General features: G+C 41.9%; 1 protein-coding gene across 3 annotated transcripts in view; it reads left to right on the top strand.

Moving 5' to 3' along the window:
* DNMBP (dynamin binding protein) overlaps positions 1-21,267 on the top strand; it is a 110,727-nt gene that overhangs the window by 60,428 nt on the left and 29,032 nt on the right. The window contains exon 1 of one of the 3 annotated variants that reach the window (XM_060034271.1): positions 141-1,969. The exons of the other annotated variants lie outside the window; for them this stretch is intronic. Within the exon in view, the coding sequence (XP_059890254.1) occupies positions 802-1,969 (1,168 nt within the window). The 5' untranslated portion in view covers positions 141-801. Of the gene's footprint in view, positions 1-140; positions 1,970-21,267 lie in introns of those variants that run through there. 3 annotated transcript variants of the gene reach the window in all.

Here is a 21,267-nt window from a genome sequence, read left to right on the forward strand (position 1 = left end):
AGCATATATAACTGTATTCCTCTGGGAAAGAGTCTTTACACTATAAAATTCCATACACCAGATCAGAATAAAAGACGTACTTTTTCTTTCCTGAGTGGGATAAGCCAGTGTGTCTGCAGACAGGAGCTGGAACAGCTTGTGATTTGAGTATACACTAATGGGTAACCTGAATCCCATAAAAGCAAAGCTCTCAAAGGCGGAAGAGTCCTGCCGCTGACTAAAGGGAAGGGGAATCCCGAAGAGTTTCAGATGTCCAAGGAGAGTAGAAAGCCAGACTGGGAGGACAGGTAGTGGAGGTCCCGTTTGAGCTGCACATGAAAGCATTTATTCGTACCCCTGATTGATTACTAAAGGATTAAAGAGGCAGATGAGACTGTTACATGATCTTACCTCGGGCTTTTAAAGGGGGCTCTTTCTCTTTCACTCTGCGTTTTCTGCAAAAAAAAATGCTTCTTACCTTCAGCTCATAAAGCAGCCAAGCCAGTTTGACCAGCTTGAGGGAAACACCAAACAAAGCTGCCAACTCCAATCACATGAACGCTAGTTACTAATTACCTTCTGGGCTCCCTGGGGAAAGATAGAGCAGCCCACTGATTGGATCCTGAGGTCGAAATAACCTCACATCTCCCCGTGCTCCAACTGAAGTAGGAAGAAGAACGTTTAAAGGGCTTTGGGAGACATTTTAAGACACTTTAAGAAGGACAGATTCAGGCTTAGGCTACACTGCACCTGTTCACATCTCCGTTCAACCCAGGTCCATGGAAGAGAGTGATAAAGCGTGTATCTTTGAGCACAGTGAATATGTGTGAAACCCATGAGATGAGGAAAGAAAGAGAACTGGAGGAGAAAGGGCACTGGAGCTCCAGCTGGGAGTATGAAGATTGCAGAAGTCTACAGAAAAGGAACCTTACAGCGCTGGATGGACTTTACAGAGAAGGTGACTTGGATTCCAGATACCAGGCCACAGGGCAGAATCGACCTTACAGAAAAAGGCATTGTGGATACTGGGATTTTGAGCAGAGTGAACCAAGCTATATGGACAATGAGGAATCAAAGGAAAGTAGAAAGGACTGTATGCGCCACGGAAGTGTGACTCCAGGCTGTAATGATTATAAGAATTCAGAAAACGTAGATTATGGGAATCTGAACCCTGCGACTAAGGATGATTGGTTTGCAGGAAGCCCAGATGTAACCTGGAAAGCTGGAGGATGTGGGGAGACGAATGGCTGTGTAAATCGTAAGAATCGGAATCATAATCCTGAGGACTCTAAAGAAACTGGACAGTGGACTGGCTACAGGGGTCTGGATGATTCTGTGGAGAATTTTGGTCAACCTCAAAACCGGCATATAGACCGCAGGAATTTTAATGACAATCTTGAGGATTGTAAAGAAACTAATTTTTATTATAGAGACCTCAATGATTTATATCATGTTCCTGGGAATTATACTAATGGTCAGTCTGTGGACTTCCCAGACTTGAATGGTGTCAGTGAAGGTGATGAATTTGTCAAATACTGTGACAGGGACAGGAATGTTTATCAAAATGATAAAATCGATCTCAAAGTGAAGACTCATGCCGGGGATCAGAGTAATTTTGATATGGAGAATAGAGGCTCTGATACTCTATTTGCAAACTGTGAGTATAAATTTCAGAATTACAAAGGAACAGATTCTCTCCACCAAATGAAGACTTTGGAGTGTAATGGCATTGACAGACAAGGAATGATGGCACCTGGGAGCAGAGGGGTCATCCCGGAGGGTCTGCGGAATCAGTGGACCGGGGGCAACCAAGGAGAACATCATCGTGGCATTCCTTGGGGCAATTCATTAGAGAAGAATAGCTGGCATTTAGAGGAAGAGAGAAAATTAAATGGCCCGGAGACTTGGAAAAGGAATAGCCGCTTCCGCAGCACAGCACCCAGCACCCTGAGATGCTCAGAATTTGTGCAAAACAGGAAGAGAGCCCAAGGTATGAACTCAGCCAGCCTTCTTAGAGGATAAGACCTGGACATAGATAAAAGGGGTGATGGTTCTACCAGGCACCGGGTACATTTGTATACTTAAGGAACCTGGCCCCCAAAATTCTTATTAAGTGTATCTTGAGTGAGAACAGCCTTAGAGATTTAATTCTTCTGGGTGGGACATCACAGAGCGAGAGTGTGCATAGTACTGTAAATTTGTGACATGGCTTTGAAAATCAGACTGTTGTCATGGGAACTCTCCTTTACCTTTCTTGTTTTTTGTCAGGGTCTCTAATCCCAGGTATCTTTCCCTTTTTACTTTAATATCTTTTGTTTGTCTTATGGAGACGGCAAGTCCTTTACCAGGGCACCAAGTGAAAATTTATTTTCCTGGTGTGTTCTTTCTCTCAATCCCTGCACTTTAGACATTAGGGGGTTAGAAGACTTAACTTGTTTTATAGTTTGTTCATTCCTTGACATTCAGGAATCTTAAGTGAATGGTGAGCACTAAAACCCTTGTGGAAATGAGAAGATTATTTATATTCTTCATGGTGCTTTGTACATGTTAGGTATTCAGATGGCTTCATCTCACTGAGCTTTAACTAAGGTATCTGTAAAATGGGGATATTAAGAGTCTTTTATCATTAGAGGTTCTTTCTTTCTTGCCAGTTTGTCTTCTCTTCTCCAGGTCTCAAATGAACTATGTTTATTTTATTTTGTTGTTCCTGTTAAGTCTTGAATTTTTTTTTTTTTTTAAATATGTGTTATACTCATGCCAAACAGACTTTCTGGTTTTGGCCAGTTTGGGGGGAGTCCAGCATATGATGAGAGGAGAAGGATTAGAGTCAGAAAATGTGAACAATCTGGAAAATCCATGTCACACCTTCCTCCCAAGTGAAGCTTTCTCATCCAGGTCTCCTTCAGAATAGGCCCACCGGTTAGATTTGTGGTGGGGGCCACTGAAAACATAAGTCCCTGGTGTGATCCTGGAACTGCCAGTGGTTTATCCAGTGGTCTTTCAACACAGGCTTGACTTAACTTGAATTTCCAGGGCACCATTTTGGACAAAGCAGGCTTTCTACCTGTATTTATAAAGATAAAAATGAAACCCGGCTTTAGTTGGGAGGCTGAGATATTTAGCAGCTAGGTGTTTTTTCCTAGGTGCATTTTTGCTCTGAAATGATAGGGATTGGATGACTTCTAAATTCCTTCCAGCTCAAAAAAAAATCTGATTCTGTGATTCCTTAGGTTAGTTTTTGCATCGTTCTTTTTCCCTTCCCCCACAGCCGTTCCTTAGATGAACTTTGTTTCCTATCTTTAGTTCCTTATTGTATTAAGCCTCCTAATTGTGTTTATTCTGTTTGACTTAGCAGTCAAACCCTTCTCTCTGGAGTGTTGTAATATGCCCTATGAGCTCTCTGAAATCAGCTCAGTTCCACTTTATACCATTTCCATTTTTACAACTCTCTCTCTACTTGAGGACTTAACTAACTTTTGATAGTATATTCATATTGACACCCCTTTTTATACCACTAATATCCTCCTTGACTTGTAACAAAATCTTAGTCTGTCCCAGAGATCTTTTTGTTTTCTAATGTTCTTTGCTAGCTGTTTTACAGCACATGTGCCACTGCCCTTCCTGAAAGTTCCACAGTTACAACAGTTAATTACAGAAAGGAAACAAGCTTTGGAGTTGGTCTTCTGCCTTGAATGCACATCTCAGCTCCACCATTTACTAATAGTGTAACTTTAGAGGAATTACTTAGCTTCTCTGAGCTTTGGATTTCTTATTTGTAAAATGAAGATGATCATACCTGTCTCATAGTAAGATAATATAAATAAAACAATCACATGTCTGGGACAAAGTAGGTGCTCATAAGTTATGATTTCTTCATCTTTTATCTACCCACCTCTCATCCCCCTTACAAATCCTTCCGCTACCCCAATTGTCACTGCATGGTCCCCGCCCTGCTGAGATCCAGACTGACCCCCCTCCCCCAACTGGACAGACATCTGCCCTCGCACCCTGTGTTTGCAGGTGTAATTACCCAAGTGGAATGCCCGTGCCTTCCTCTCCCCCACTCTTCCCCACCCTCCACCTGCTGCATCTGAGAGACAAAGCGCTGTTCAGTGCCTGCTCCTCGACCATCTTCCAGGCTAGAAACCAAGTTGGTCTGCCAGGGTTTTTCCTTCCCCTCACCTTTCTTATCAGTTTCTCCTGTGAAGGCCTCAAGCTTAGATTTTTGTTAGGGCAGGTTTGTTACGGTTTTGCCCTTAGTCCTAGGGTATGGCTCCTGGGAGGTGGGCCTTACTCCTAAGGTGCGGCTCTGCAGAGGTTTCTAAGTGGAACACTGGACATATTTATTGAACTTCCTGATTTGAAGGGACTCAGATTTCAAACTGTCTTCCCAGCTGCAGAGAGTTCTGAATATCTGCCGGGCTCTTTAGCCTCCAGCTGTTATAGCTTTCTGCTGGGTTCCCTGGAGTCTCATCACTGCATGCACAGTTCAAGGATTTGAAGGGAATTTCTGCATAGATTTTGGGGCTGTCCTCTCTGCAGCGTACTCTTTTGCAGGATTTCTCCCTTAACATCAAGCCACTTCAGAGCCCCAGAACCTTTTCGACTCTGCAGCCCAGTAAGATTACCACTTGCTGGCTCTCAGTTTTTGCTTTATTCTCCAGCATGCTGAAAGACTAGGGATTGCCTTGGGGTAGGGGGAGGAGGTATCAGGTAAATAGGGATCTTACCTAGTTTTCCAGCCATGTTTCGAGTCGTATCCCCTCCAGTGTCTGGCTGCTTTTGGTGGCTTTCTAGTGTCTTCACACAGTTATTTTTTAAAAAAAAATCTTGTCCGGGGGGCTTCCCTGGTGGCGCAGTGGTTGAGAGTCTGCCTGCCGATGCAGGGGACACAGGTTCATGCCCCGGTCCAGGAAGATCCCACATGCCGCGGAGCGGCTGGGCCTGTGAGCCATGGCCGCTGAGCCTGCGCGTCCGGAGCCTGTGCTCCGCAACGGGAGAGGCCACAACAGTGAGAGGCCCGCGTATGGCAAAAAAAAAAAAAAAAAAAAAAAAAAATCTTGTCCAGAGTTGCTAATAATTTTCAGTAGGGAGGTTAGTACAATGTAGGTTACTCTACCATTACTAGACCAAAAGTCAACACTAGAATTTTACACTTGCTAATAACATAAATAGTTTTGATGGGAAGGGGACCTGGTGCTTCAAATTCCATGTTAACTAGGTTAATTTAAGTGATATTATGATATCTAAATGAAGAACTCTTACAGAGAGAAATAGAAAGCTGGAATCCAGATGTGAGTTAAGGCTAATGGTTCAAGGTTGGAAGGCTACAACACAAAATCCTCTTATATTATTACTAGAAGGAACCTGACATTTCAACAAGTCTAGTATTTTATACATGTGGGTAACCACCCGTGATTGGGTTTTGAAGTCTATTTAGTGGGTTACAACTAGCATTTTTTGAAAAATAAAATAGAAATGAATAGAAAGTTTCAAGTACATCTCATGTAGTAAAAGTAAGCATGTAATACTTCTGAGTGTGTGTATATACACATACATACATGGATTAGATAAATGTATGTATGTATCTACTGAAGCACAATGTAAAATGTGAGTCACACTGTGAAAAAATACTTAAATCCAACTCACTCAGTTTATAAATGAAGAGACAGAGCTCAGAGAAGTTGAACCGTGTGGCCAAAGTAACTGGTCGATCCTTAGACCAGGAATAGAAACTGGGTCTCTTGATGCCCAGACCAGTGCTTTTACTACAGCACCACAGTTAAAGCCAGAAGTGCAGGTTTAGGTTCATTTCAAATAAATGAACATAGAAGAGCAGAAAAGTATTGTGTTATGGGAGCCAGAGAAGGGCTTCGAATGGAGTGGGTTCAACTGTGTTACATGCGGCAAAGCTATGAGAGGATGTGTTCTAAGTAAAGACCATTGGGACATGAGGTGAGGAATAGGAGCAACAGAGACACAAGGCATATTACAGGGAGTTTAGGAGGGAAGTGGTGATGAGGGATATATAGTCATCTCTTGGTATCTGTATCTGCGAGGGGTTGGTTCCAAGACCAACACCCTACCCCCACCTTCACAGCCTTGCAGATACCAAAATCCACAGATGCTCAAGTCCCTTCGATAAAATGGCATAGTATTTACAGGTAACCTAATGCACATCCTCCCATATACTTTAAATCATCTCAGTTACTTATAATACCTAATACTCTGTAAATGGTTGTAAATGCAGTGTAAATGCTGTTTAAACAGTTGCCAGTGTAGCAAATTCAAGTTTTGCTTTGGAACTTTCTGGATTTTAAAAATATTTTCTCTCTGCAGTTGGTTGAATTGGCAGAGGCAGAGCCTGTGGATACAGAGGGCCTACTGTAAAAGCGGTTCCTTAAAAGTTTGGACAGTAATTGCAGTGGAGCAAGAAAATCTTGTTTTGTTTTTCTCCCAAGATAAAAACCTGCGCAGATTTGAAGGCACTTTTCCCAGTGTTACACAGATAGTTCAAAGTTTTTAAGACTCTCAGAGTCAAGGTTTCTTTTCATTGCGAGTATGTGAATATATCTCTATAGCTACAGTCTGTATTCAGACTATTGGAATAAAATATCTGCCAGTCAATCCAAGACATTAACTTTTTTTTCTTTTAATATTTATTTACTATTTATTTGGTTGCATTGGGTCTTACATGTGGCACACGGGGTCTTCATTGTGGCATGCGGGATCTTTCATTGTGGCACGCAGGCTTCTCTCTAGTTGTGGCATGTGGGCTCCAGAGCATGGGGGCTTAGTTGCCTCACAGCATGTGGGATCTTAGTTCCCTGACCAGGGATTGAACCACATCCCCTGCATTGGAAGGCAGATTCTTAACCACTGGGCCACAAGGGAAGTCCCCAAGGCATTAGCTTTGTATCCTTCTTAATTTCATAGGCTGCTTACAAGCCATGAGTATAGCAGGTGCCAAGAGGTCTCTGCCCCTCCAGAGACCAGGGGCCTGCTTCTAGGAATTAACTGGGCAGTAACAAAAGTTCAGCAGAATGAACTGTGGCATTTCATCATCAGCAGTAGTAATAGTGGTACCACTTTAATTTTACATGCTTTACAGTTTTCAGAGCCCTTTTTGCAGCTTTTATTCTAATTTGGTTCTGTTTTAACAAACATGAGCCATTCATGTATCTTTATCTAACAAATTTACTGAGTACCAAACACTGTACTATGTTCTGGTTAGACAGAAACGACCTTAAGACCCTGAGGAGGGCTAAGGCTGCTGTTGTAGTACAAGTGGACTGACGCCAGGTACCCCGTGGACCAGCTGTTCGCTTTCTCTGTATCCCTCTCTCACAGGCCATCTTTCCTCAAGATGTTTTTGCTGTTCTCTGAGCCTCTGCCTTGGTCTTCTCTAACCACAGACCAACACCTTCCACTTATATTTTCTACTCCTTCACTAGATTGCACATAACCATAGTTGTCCCAACACTCTCTGGGGCATTCTTGCAGCTTCTGCCTCTGTTCTATCTAATCTGCCTGGTAGTTCTTTTTTTTTTTTTTTTTTTTTGTGGTACGTGGGCCTCTCACTGTTGTGGCCTCTCCCGTTGCGGAGCACAGACTCCGGACGTGCAGGCTCAGCGGCCATGGCTCACGGGCCTAGCCGCTCCGTGGTATATGGGATCTTCCCGGACTGGGGCGCGAACCTGTGTCCCCTGCATTGGCAGGCGGACTCTCAACTACTACGCCACCAGGGAAGCCCTGCCTGGTGGTTCTTAATTCAAATTCCCAGGAGAGAGTATAATTGACTCAGCTTGAGTTTTTTAGTTAGGCCTCATCATATGAATTAACCGTTCATTGATTAGGTATCCAGCCGTGGTCCAATGGCAGTAGTGAAGGCTGGGATGGGGAATCACCTAGCTTAAATCAGAGCTCTAGGGACTGTTGAGGTGTCGATTTGGTATGTAGAGGGCTCTGGAGGCGGCAGGCTTTCTGAGGCTTGGCGAGCTCAGCCCCAGCATTTGGAAATGGGTGGAGATATCTTTTGGTTGTCACAATGGCAGGGTGCAGGGGACTACTTGCACTTATGAGGCAAGGACCAGGGACACTAAATGTCTTCAGGGTGTAGGACCATCCTACACAGTGAAGAATTGTTCTGCCCCAAATGCAAGCCGTGTCCCTAATGAGACATTGGATAAGATGAATAAGACTTGTGCCTGCCTTCAGGAACTCACAGTTTTAAACAGAAAGCAGCATATAAGCAAATGATTCAAATACAATTTTATAACTGCAATAAGAAGAACTATTAGGTACCTTCCCCCACCTTGGCCCTGCTACCTGTGTAACTTTGTATAAATTATTTATTGTCTCTATGCTGCAGTTTCCTCATCAACAAAACCAGATAATGTACGTACATGATAGTATTATGAGGAATAGGTGAGTTTATAGATGTGCAAATATTCAGAATAGTGCAACAGAGCCTGGCACATAGTAAATGCTAAATAAACATGAGCTGCTATCATCATCATGAATCATACTATACCAGCACATAGATCCCATATCCCCTTTGAATGCAGTTCAACAGGTGTTTATTAACTAGTGTTTGTACTTAGCACTGTACCAAGCATTGGGGTATCCAGGGAAGGATACCTCCCCCTGACCCCTCCCCATCACGGGAGTTTATAGATCAGTTGAAGAGACAAAATGTAAAAATATGAATAATTAAATAAAGTAGAGAAGTATCTAGCATAGACAGTTAATGCTATGGACAATCAGAAGAGGAATAGCTCAGTTTTTATTTGGGTTAATGGAAAAGACTTTAGGAAGATGTTTGAATTTGAGCTAAAGCTTAAAGGAGTAGTGGGGTTGAGATAGGAAGAGAGAAGCAAGGAGAAAATTCCCAGCTGGGGAAAGCCTATGAGCAAAGATGCAGAGTTGTGGTGACAAAGAGGAACACGGTGTGGGGAAGAACTAGCGTATTGAAATCTTACAAACCAGATGGGAGTTTGGACCAGAACCTGAGGAAGGAGTCAGAGCTGGACCTGCACGTGGTGATTCACCCTCTGAGACGTGATCACTGACACTGTGAGTGGATGACTTCTCTGAGGATGGGAATGGCTGGGGAAAGCACAAGCGTCTGAGAACTGGGCTTAGGGGACGCCCACAGCGTGGGACAGGAGGAGGAGAGATGGCAGGAACACTAGGGGAGGGCAGAAGAAAACCAGAGGACATAGAGTAGGAGAGAATGGCCAACACTTTCAGATGCTGCAGGGAAGTCAAGGATGATGCCGTGGGTTTGTTGAGGTTATCGGTTGACTAAAAAGGCAATATTATTGGAATATAGTGATGACACAATTAATTGCAAAAGATTTAGATGGGGGAGGGAGGTCATAGAGGGAGGGCATGAAGACCACTCTTTCAAGGCCTTGCATAGAAAGCATCAAAGAGGTGTGACTGTGGCTGAGGGGGGCACAGAGTTGAACAAAGTTTTCGTGTATTTACTTTTTAAAATCAGATGTCAGTGCTTGTTTGAAGATAGATGAGTAGGTAGGAAGCAAAGGAGAGGGAATGAGAAAATATGTGGAGGCAAAAGGGAATAAATGAAGGGCCCTATTTTGTCAAGAGTTGGGAGATAATCGAAGCTTTAGAGAAAGTAAGGCGGTCCTGCCTACTGGGATCATGTGTGGTAGTCTCAGTAAGCTAGACTGTCTGCTTTCTCCACAAGCTGTTACCTACATTATTTTTATGTAATGTTTCATCATCGATAAAGGAATATTGCTCTGGGAAGATCCCAGGTCTCTGTAAAAGCAAAAAGATAACCAGGAAAGGCAAGAAATTGAGGTAGGATAGGAAGAGGCAGTATTCTAGGGCATTGTCATTCCTGTGGACCTGAGGATGTTGAAGCGGGGGCAGTGGGAGGGGGGTGAATTCAAGCAGCTAACTTGCAGTGCCACGGCAGGCCCAGCCTTCAAAGGAGTGTTGGGCTGGGAGCTCAGAAACTTGACACTCCCACCCTAACACAGAGTTGTCCAATTTGATATTTCCTGAGAAACCAGAAAGCGCCCGAACTGTGTAAACATCAGGCTGTCAAGTCACAGGGGTGTGACAGTGCAATGCAAGTCATTTCTGGTGGGAAGATACACATTTGTGTACATGGCCACACAGCAGGGAGCTGGGCTAGATTCTAGATCACGGACCTCATTCCATGGTATCAAGAAACCCCTTCAAATCATAAGCTGAGAGGAGGCAAACAGATGAAATATATTGCATTTCGTTGAATCTAAAACACCATCTATTGTAAGACACTGAATAATTTATGTAGCATTAGAAAGAAAGAAGAGGAAATTCCCCAGTGGTCCAGTGGTTAGGACTCAGTGCTCTCACTGCCAAGGGCCCGGGTTCAATCCCTGGTCCGTGGTTGGGGAACTAAGATCCCACAAGCAGAGTGGCATGGCCAAAAATGAAAAAAAAAAATTTTTTTAATAAAAATAAATAAATTTTTAAAAATTTTTAAAAAGAAAGACTTCTAATTAGAAGCCTTTTTTTTTTAAACTAGTTCCTTTTAAAAATTAATTAATTAATTAATTTTTATTTTTGGCTGCCCCAGGTCTTAGTTGCAGCACGTGGGCTTCTTAGTTGTGGCACACGGGATCTTCGTTGTGGCATGCAGGATTTTTACTTGCAGCATGTGGGCCCTTAGTTGCGTCATGTGGGCTCTTAGTTGCGGCATGCGTGCAGGATCTAGTTCCCCAAACAGGGATCGAACCCTGGCCCGCTGCATTGGGAGCGTGGAGTCTTATCCACTCGACCACCAGGGAAGTCCCTAGAAGACTTTAATTAACATGCTATTGATTGGAAAAGATATTTCCATTTCTGAAATGTTAAAATATGAAAAAGTACGCATCTTAGCATCTACTGAAATATGGAGATGCTTCCACTTACCATTGACCTCACAGCAATACTTAGATAAAAATTATTGTAGAATTCCTCTAGTCCTTTCCTCAGTGATTTGGAGATACGGAATTCAGTTTCCTCTGCTCTCCACCCTCTGCCCCTCAGGGGAAGATTGAAACCTTATTTACCCCAGTGTCATAGGTATGGCAGCTAAGTACTTAAGACAAACAAAAATTAGGATATTTAATGATTTTTTAAAATCTTTGCATAGTGTTTTTCATTACAATCATGCAGAACAATGTGTAGGGCACTCTAAATAATAATAATAATTGGTGCCTTCTCTTAAGTGCTGGTTGCTGTGCTACCTGCTGTAAATTAGGTACAGATTAGGTATGCAGAAAAGTTCAGTAGACTCTAATCTCCATGATGGCAGTGAAGGCGGTGTTTCCAGACCCTTACATAGCATACAGTAGGTACTCAATGAATATTTGTTATCCAGTGAAATATTCTATTTGAGGGCACAGAACATGTACATCAAAAGATAAATAGTAAGTATTATTTTGTGTTGTTACTCAAGAAGTAAAGTTTAGAGAAAAGAGTAATCCAAGGACTAGAGAAGCCTTCATCTAACTGGGCTAAAAGGACAGTAGGTAAGCAGAAAAGCACAGAGACAAGCTGAGCTTGTTATGTTCAAGGAATAATAAGGAAACAAATACTTAAAATATGTTGTGCTATGTTCCGTAATAGCACAGACCTCGGGGAGGGGAAGCGACTAACTGCCCAGGTTAGTCACTAAGTGACACACTAAGTGACACTCCTGTGGAGCTAGTTAGAGACTAGGGTAGTTATACCAAACCAAGAGGAGTAAGTGAAGTAACAGAGTAGGAAAGTACATAAGATTTTAGAGCCTGGAAGTAACCAAAGAGGCTCAACTGCTCTGTTATACACACCTGGGAACAACAGCCCAGAGAGGCTGTGTAACATTTCAAGTAAGGTGGGGGCAGGGCTAGACCCCAGATCTTCTGACTTGTAGTCTGAGTACCTTAATTCACTGAGCCTGCTGCCCTCTCAAGATCTAGAAGCAGCTCCACATGTGTCCCTAGAAGTGGAAGCCTGGGGAGATATAGGGGAACAGAGTGACTATTGGGATGCCGAGAGCTCATTGAAGCCTGTACAGCATGAATGACTGGGGTCCCGGGGAAAACCCAATTTATGTTCCCTCATATTGAGGTTTTGTTTTTTTCCCCAGGTTTCAGCTAGAAAATAAGATAGTACTAACTGATATCCTAGGCTTAATCAGGTTTTACCATAAAAATATTGGATCACACTTGGAAAGAATCCTTATTTTGAAAGACTGGGTTCACCCTTTTAAATTAATGTAACCAAAATACGTAATGCTTAAGTTCATTCTATTTTGTATTATTGTTTTGTTTCATGAATTTATGTCTAACACCACCTAGTTTCACGCCACTTGGTTTGCTGTTCCTGAGGACCAGACAGATGAAATGACTTGCCTGAGACGGAAGAAAGCTTTAGAGGACTTTTCAGCTTTCTGTACTTTGCCCCATCTCCTAGCAGTCTGCTTGGTAGCTCTCTATTCAATATTTTCATATATTTTTGTAATTAAAACTTTGAACGGGATTATAACTCAGATCAACTGGTTTTTGTTTTGTTTTGTACACAGTTCTAAAAGATACATAAAATGTGAGAACAAGTGGAAGGAATAAAAGTAAACTAATAGAAGCTGAAGAAAATCTGGTTTTCTAGAGTAGGATAGAAAAATAACCAGAGGGTCCTGTTAATGAGCAAAATTTGAGACATCACTGTAATGTTATTATCAAAAATGGAAATACAGTGCAGGAAACAGCCACACTCATATCAAAAAGCCATGCAACCCAGAACAGGCCTTGACATTTGATGGAAAGCACCGGCTCGAGATGCTAGTTTTGAATAGTTATTAGCTGCGTGGTCTCAGGCAAGTCATTTCATTGCTTTTTGCTCTCATTTGAAAAATGAGAGCAATAATACCTTCCTTCAAGAGACCTGGTAAATAAAACATCAGATGTGTGTCTGAAAATAAAGTTTTCATGTAAAGTTTTATTGGCTGATTGTAATCAAAATTTGCTTATTAAACAGTGATGGTTTATTTCTAATTATTATTTTACAAAAACTATCTTTGCCTTCATGGTTATTTCACTTCTGCTGCCTAAAGATTCAACAATAATAATAACCTCATAGTTTTAAGCACCCTAACAGCACACCTTTCTAGGATTTGGTGAGTGTTCAAAAATGGTGTTTCAGAGGATCTAGTGTTAATTTCGCTATCCTGGCAGCATAAGAAGTTGCAGACTCTTGCACTCTGGGCACTTGACTCTTGTTTGCTCTTCTTTTAGAGGCCAGGGTAGGCCCTGGTAGAAGAAGGGGGAAATGGGTTTCCCGAGGTGGAAACCCTCCCAGCAGGGATTGTGCTGGATGGAGGCTACTTGCCAAAATAGGCAAGGCAGTCCCTGAGCAAAAGGCACAGGGAAAGTTTTTTCAGTTACTGTTGAGATTTAGGACCAAAATATAATAGATTCTTCCCTGAAGTCTGGTGATCCGGGAAGAGTCTGCTATGAGTCCTACAGAAAAGTCAGGGACCACAGTGCTGAAAGTTTAACATTGAGCAGGATAAACTTTCTCCAAATACAAGTAACATAGGTGCTGAAGGAAAAGAAGTGGTGGGGCTAGGTGGGCCGGCTGGAGTGATGTGGTCACATGGAAAACCAGGACTTAATGATCCCCTACTTGGCCTGGTGGGAATATGAACAAATTTACAAAGATCGCTTCCTCTCAGAGTTTTCTAGACAGATTGCTAAGCAGGTGGGGTTTTTTTTTGCTTTTCTTATTAGACTAGCAAATTGTTATTTCAAGTGTTTTATTACCCATTTTCTTCAGCAGTTTGAAGGGATTAGGTCAGGAAAGAAATCTCAGATTATAAAAAAGTGAGGAAAGAATTTGAAAAGGATTTAACAGGGTAATTGAGAGAGGACTGAGTAGTAGAGTATTCTTGTTGTATAGCAAATGTTCTTTTTTCCACCTTATTATTTGTCATGTCAATATTATGTGTTCACTAGAGGAAAACTAGAAAATACAGTAAGTTGAAAAGAAAAGAAAAAAATCAGAATTTTGTCACCAAGGCTTTTTCATTTTCAAATATGTGCATTGAAAATATTTTTCCCTTTTTAACAAAATTGCAGTTCTTTCACAAGCTCTTTTGTAATCTTTTTCCATTTAGCAACACACATGAGACAATGTTCTGTATTAATGAATATAAATCTGTATCTCAGCGGCTGTAGTAGCATTCTGCTATGCAGATACACAGCAATTTATTTAACAGGCCCCTTTTGGGAGAAATTTTGGTGGTTTCTAAATATTCTTTATGCGCTGATAAACATCCCTTCACTTGCACATAATTTCTGCCATAAATTGTCTGGAATACTATTGAATATTTACTGTGTATGACACTGCTAGATTTGATTCTGTCTGGGGGATTATTTATGTCATACTGAGTAGGGTTTTACAGCTATAATGATGTGAACATATGTATATGTGATTAAATACATAATTGTTCACAGTCTTAATGGTGGGTGACCTGTGGCTATACAGAGGTTAAGTGTGCTTTAAAATCACATCATTTTATCATTAGCTACCAGGTGGTCACCAAAACCCACAAGTGGATTTCCAGGTCACAGTTCCCAAGATTTGCCTGCCTGGAAAAAGCACTAGAGGCAGAGTAGCAATTGCAGGCTCTGGAGCCAGTGTGGGCTCACATCTTCCACATACTTGGCCAGTTACTGAATTTCTCTTCATTCATCAGTAGTGAGATGGGGACGATAGTAGGATTGTGATGAGGGTTAAATAAGCCAGTATTTGTAAAGTGCCTGAACAATGCTTGACACATAGAGTAAGTGCCATGTAAATATGTGGTAAAATTTAAAGTTAAAAAGAGCTTCATTCGATGGTGGAGGGAAGCAACAACCCGGGAGTTAGGCACCATCCAGTAAAGCCTCAGGAGTCAATGGTGCCATCCTAGTGGCAGTGGGATGGCTCTTTACCAAAAGTTCTTTTCTCAGATTGCTTAAAATTTCACTAGTAGAGATGAATCTTGGCTAGCATGACAGTTTGTCTTAAATTACTGGCAATACATTAATAGATTCTTGTGAGATTAAAAAGTACTGATTCAGCTCAAGTCCCCATTGATCCTTCTATCCCAAATCCCAGTTCCCTCTCTGAGGCAAAACTCGCTGAGAAGTGTAGTGTATTCTCTTCCCAGACCTTTTTCTGTGAACTTACATATTATATGTGTGTATATGGAAATATGTAGAGGTTTTTGCATGTTTTCTCTCCCTTTTTTCCTCTCCCCTCCTCTTCTTCCACCTTCTTTTTTTAAACAAAAATGGCATGTTGTTCGGCAACTTTCTTTTCCTCACTTTCTTTTAAAATGTAAATGTTTGTGAGCTGTGAGCATGGCTCCCAATTCCAGTGAATTACTCTGTGCTGTTCTTGCTGTCCTGGGACCAGCCTGGTAAGATCTGCATTCTGATGGCGTTACGGTAAGGTACCTAGAGTACCAAGACCCGGGGGGTGGGGGGGGGAGCGGGGAGTGAGGCCTGTGCCTGGCCAGGGAGAGGGACTGCCTGCCGAATGAGAGGTCCTAAGGGCAGAAAAGTAGACAAATGCTGCCCCCTTTACATCCTTGCCTCTTATCATAAGACTGCTTCCCTGAAAAGAGTATCCAAAAAAACACAATATGTAGCAAGGGGTAGGAAAAAGAGATAAAACTCGTGATTAAAAGCTCCTGAAGTGGGCTTCCATGGTGGCGCAGTGGTTAAGAATCCACCTGCCAATGCAGGGGACACGGGTTCGAGCCCTGGTCTGGGAAGATCCCACGTGCAGCGGAGCAACTAAGCCCGTGTGCCACAACTACTGAGCCTGCCTGCGCTCGACAGCCCATGAGCCACAAATACTGAGCCCACGTGCCACAACTACTGAAGCCCATGTGCCTAGAGCCCGTGCTCTGCAACAAGAGCAGTGGAAGTGGAAGCCCATGCACTGCAAGGAAGAGTGAGCCCCTGCTCACTGCCACTAGAGAAAGCCCGCACGCAGCAACAAAGACCCAACGCAGCCAAAAATAAATACATTAAAAAAAAAACAAACCTAAAAAAAAAACAACTCCTGAAGTGGAGTTTTGGCTGTTTTAGGACTAGGAAAGGAAAGCTAATAGGGAAAAGGCATTGAGTCTGAGCAGAGCTGGGCCCGCTCTTCTGCATCTCAGTCCAGGAATTGGAGAATTCCAGCTCCGTCCTTTAGAACAGGCCCTGTTGTGATAGCCTGGAGGACTTGGGACGATTCATATGTAAATATGGGAAAGCCTGGGGGAAATGCCTACCCTATTCAAAGGATTTTAGGGGGTTGTGGAGCATTCCAGAGCTCTGGGAAGATTCTGCTCTGGCTGCCAGCCCTTCCACCCGTGGGAACATTTGCACCAGAATTTTGGCGCTGCAGGTACGTTCCGGGGTTGCTGGAGCCTCACAAAAGCAGGTAGAACAGTTAGCCGCCTCATTCAAGTGCCGCTTGGGACCTCGCCGGGGTTCAAAGATTCTCCCCAGCAAAGACGGAGCCAGCTTTCAGAGGCAAGGGAGGAGTGAGCGGCTTTTCTCTTTAACTCTGCTTTGGAATGTGGTTGGTAGAGTTGTGGGAAGCTGCAGGTTAACTGAATCGCTTCCTAGGAACACTGAGGTATGAGCCTGGGACCATGCACTAACCTGAGGGGGTGAGGATATCTTGAGAAGGAATGGAATGGGGACTTTGCGGGGGAGGGGATGGGATGGGACAAAAGAAAAAAAACAACCCATCCCTAATTGCTTTATCACAGTAGTAAGTTTGTGCAGTCAGCCCCAGCTCCTAACGCCTCCCGGGCCGCCCTAGGAAGAAAGTGGGGCTAGTGTGCAACTTTTATTGTTAGGCTGGTACTGGGCCTCAGTTTCCTCCATGTGCTTCCGCATCCCCAGATTTTATTGTTCTTATAGAAAAGTGGAACTTTATGGTATCTGAACCATTTCTCCTCGGTGCATTTTACCTTAACCTGGTACAGGTAGCATTTTCTGGCCCGTTGTGGGAGAACTAACTTGTGTTGAGTAATTACCTTGTTTAATTTGCTCAACAGTTCTGCAAAACAGGTATTATTATCCTCATTGTACGTATGAGGACGTTGAGGCCCAGAGGTGAAAATGGACTTTCTCAGGGTTCCCCCAGTTAAAGAGTGGGGGAGTGCGCGATTCAAAGGCTTTCAGGGTGAGGGGCCCCCTCTCTCACTTTGGTGTCCCAGATAGTAAAATTGTTGATCATTTTTCCCCCCTAGGGTATATTTGGAATAATGGAAAAACAATTTTACATTTGCAGCTATTTCAAGCCAGGTATTCCTAGTTTGATTTAATCCTTGAGTATTAATTCATGTGTGTGTGGAGCCTGGAGGTCACCTGCATCTTCAGAAGCACCTAGCATTTTGTTAAAACTGCAGATCCACCCAGATTTGCTGAATCAATCTCAGGGGTGGTGCCCAGGAAACACAATTTAGCAAAAACACCCCACAGGGATTTTTGATCGAGCTAAACTGTTTTCCTTTTTGTTTTTTAAAGTCTGTTCCAGAATTTATAAATCTACCTGCAGGGAAAAAATAGCATGCTGATATTTTAGAAGAATTGTTACCATTTCTTTTTCTCTTTTTAAATATAAATAAAAATCTAATTGTGTCTCTTAGGTTGTAAGTTGCTGACTTCTAATTGATGAGTGCTTGCTGGTATTTTATGCTTTCAAGTATTATAATTAATAGAACTTTGATTCCTGAGAGATAATAGTTTCCAGGGAATTTTTAAGATTTGAAGCAAATAGGCCCTGACCTTTTTTTTTTTTTTTCGGTACACGGGTCTCTCACTGTTGTGGCCTCTCCCGTTGCGGAGCACAGGCTCCGGACGCGCAGGCTCAGCGGCCATGGCTCACGGGCCCAGCCACTCCGGCCCCAGCCACTCCGCGGCATGTGGGATCTTCCCGGACCGGGGCACGAACCCGTGTCCCCTGCATCGGCAGGCAGACTCTCAACCACTGAGCCACGAGGGAAGCCCCGGCCCTGACCTTTTTAAATTGAGATTCCAGGCTAGAGAGGCAGAATGGTGCAGGATTAAGTGGATTTAAATACAGGATTTGGATTTAAATATATTTAGATTCAAATTCCAGAACTGCCATTTACTCATCACATAGGCTGGGACAAGTTGGTCAGTCTCTCAAAGGCTAGGTTTTCTTATCTGTTAAATGGGAATAGTAATACTACTTTAGAGTTTTGATGTGAATATTAAATGAGTTCAGGGACATAACTCGTAAAGCACCTAGCACGTGGTAGGAATTCAGTGAGTGTTCTCCCTTTCCAGAGCTTTTTAGTCCTGTGTTTAAGGTGAATTTCTCTTCTCAACTTACAGCTTCTGAAACCATATTTGGGTCTGAAATTCTGTAGCTTTGAAATCACGAAGAAAATTTAAAATAAGGCCATTGAAAATCAATTTTTTGTACACTACAATTAATTTAATCATGATTTACTTAATTTCTGATGAAATAAGAGTTATGCTTGAAATTTTGTCATTCTACCAAAAAAGAGAAATTTTCTAATTATGTCTTTTTAAGTTTTATTTTGAATAATATCAAATTTATAGAAAATTGCAGTGGTACACAGATCCTCCTTTATTCACATTTGCCAGTATTTAACATTATGCCATATTTTTGTTTTCATTTTCTCTCTCGCTCACTTTCTCCCTCTCTCTCTACACACACACACACACACACACACACACACACACACTTTTTTTTCTTTACTGTTTGAGACTAGGTTGCATATATTATGCCCCTTAGTAAGTGTCAGTGTGTAATATGGATATTTTCATACATGACCACCATAGATGTGCCATGTCAGGAATTTTTTTATTAAAAAATTTTTTAATACAATTTTTAAAGGTTACTTTCTATTTACAGTAATTCGAAAATATTGGCTGTATTCTCCGTGTTGTACAGTACATCCTTGAGCCTATCCTATACCCAGCAGTTTGTGCCTCCCACTCCCGCACCCTTTTATTGCCCCTCCCCGCCCACACTGGTAACCACTAGTTTGTTCTCTATATCTGTGAGTCTGCTTCTTTTTTGTTATATTCACTAGTTTGTTGTATTGTTTAGATTCCACATATAAGGGACTTCCCTGGCAGTCCAGTGGTTAAGACTCGGAGATTCCAGTGCAGGGAGCGCAGGTTCAATCCCTTGTCAGGGAGCTAAGCTCCCATGTGCTGCATGGAGCAGCCAAAGAAAAAGATTCCACATATAAATGATATTATACAGTATTTGTCTTTGTCTGATTTATTTCACTTTGCATGATGCCCTCCAAGTCTATCAGTGTTACTGCAAGTGGCAACGGTTTGTTCTTTTTTTATGGCTGAGTAGTATTCCATTGTGTGTGTGTATATGTATACACACCACATCTTCTTTATCCATTCATCTGTTGATGGACACTTAGGTTGCTTCCATGTCTTGGCTATTGTAAATAATGCTGCTATGAGCACTGGGGTGCATATATCTTTTTGAATTAGTGTTTTTGTTTTTTTCAGATATATACCCAGGAGTGGAATTGGTGGGTCACATGGTAGTTCTGTTTTTAGTTTTTTGAGAAACCTCCATACCGTTTTATACAGTGGGTACACCAGTTTACATTCCCACCAACAGCGTAGGAGGGTTCCCTTTTCTCCACATCTTTGCCAACGTTTGTTATTTGTGTTCTTTTTGATCATAACGATTCTGACAGGTGTGAGTTAATATCTCATTGTGGTTTTGATTTGCATTTCCCTGTGATTAGTGATGTTAAGCATCTTTTCATATGCCGTCTGCATTTCCTCTTTGGAAAAATGTCTATTCAGTTCTTCTGCCCATTTTGAAATAGCGTTTTGTTTTTTTTTTAATATTTATTAATTTATTTGGTTGCACCAGCGGGCTCCTTAGCTGTGGCATGCAAACTCTTTGTTGTGGCATGCATGTGGGATCTAGTTCCCTGACCAGGGATCGAACCCGGGCCCCCTGCATTGGGAGCGCAGAGTCTTCTCCACTGCGTCACCGGGGAAGTCCTGCGTTGTTTGTTTTTTTGATGTATAGTTGTATGAACTGTTTATATATATTGGATATTAATCCCTTATCGGTCATATCATTTGCAAATATTTTCTCCTTTCAGTAGGTTGTCTTTTCATTTTATCAGTGATTTCCTTTGCTGTGAGAAAGCTTTTAAGTTTAATTAGGTCCCGTTTATTTTTGCTTTTATTTCCTTTACTTTAGGAGATGGATCCAAAATATTTTGCTGCAATTTATGTCAAAGAGTGTTCTGCCTGTGTTTTCCTCTAAGAGTTTTATAATATCTGGTCTTACATTTAGGTCTTTAATCCATTTTGAGTTATTTTTGTATATGGTGTTAGAGAATGTTCGAATTTCATTCTTCTACATGTAGCTGTCCATTTCAGGAAATTTTTAATTGGTTTAATCATACACCCAATCTATAGTCTATATTCCAGTTTCATCAGCTTGTCCTATTAATGTCCTTTGTAGCAATTTTTTCCCCAGATCAGGATTCAGTTCAGGATCACACATTGCATTTATTTGTCATCTCTTCAGTTATCTTTTCTTCCTTCTTTCTTTCTTCCTTTTTTTTTTTTCCTGGCTGCACCATGTGCATGTGGGATCTTAGTTCCCCAACCAGGGATGGAATCCACACCCCCTGCCGTGAAAGCTTGGAGTCTTAACCACTGGACTACCAGGGAAGTCCTTCAGTTACCTTTAATTGGGAATTGCTCCTCAGGCTTCCTCTGTCTTTTATGACATGACATTTTGAAGGATGCAAACCCCTAGGTTTGTCTGATGTTTCCTCAAGATTCATTTCAGATTATGCATCTTTGACTGTCTTTCTATATAGGGATATTGTGTTATTTCTAGACCTGACATTTGGTAGCACATGATGTCTATTTGTCCCTAATTGGTCGTGTTAATTTTGATTACTAGGTTATGGTGTAACCCACTTCTCCACTCTAGAGTCACTTTTTCATTTTTGTAATAAATAATTTTTAATAACTAGTTCAAAACTATGTAGATATCCCGATCATCATCAAAACCCTACCACCAACACCAGAATCATTCACTGATGGTTTGTTCCTGAACCAAATTTTATTCCGATGATTGCAAAATACTGATTTTTCTAATTCCATTGTTCTATATTTATTAGCTGACATTCTACCATAAGAAAGAGCTTTCTCTTCTCCCCCATTTATTTATATACTTATATACTATCAATAA

The sequence above is a fragment of the Delphinus delphis genome, chromosome 16 (assembly GCF_949987515.2).
Source record: "Delphinus delphis chromosome 16, mDelDel1.2, whole genome shotgun sequence".
Lineage (NCBI taxonomy): Eukaryota > Metazoa > Chordata > Mammalia > Artiodactyla > Delphinidae > Delphinus > Delphinus delphis.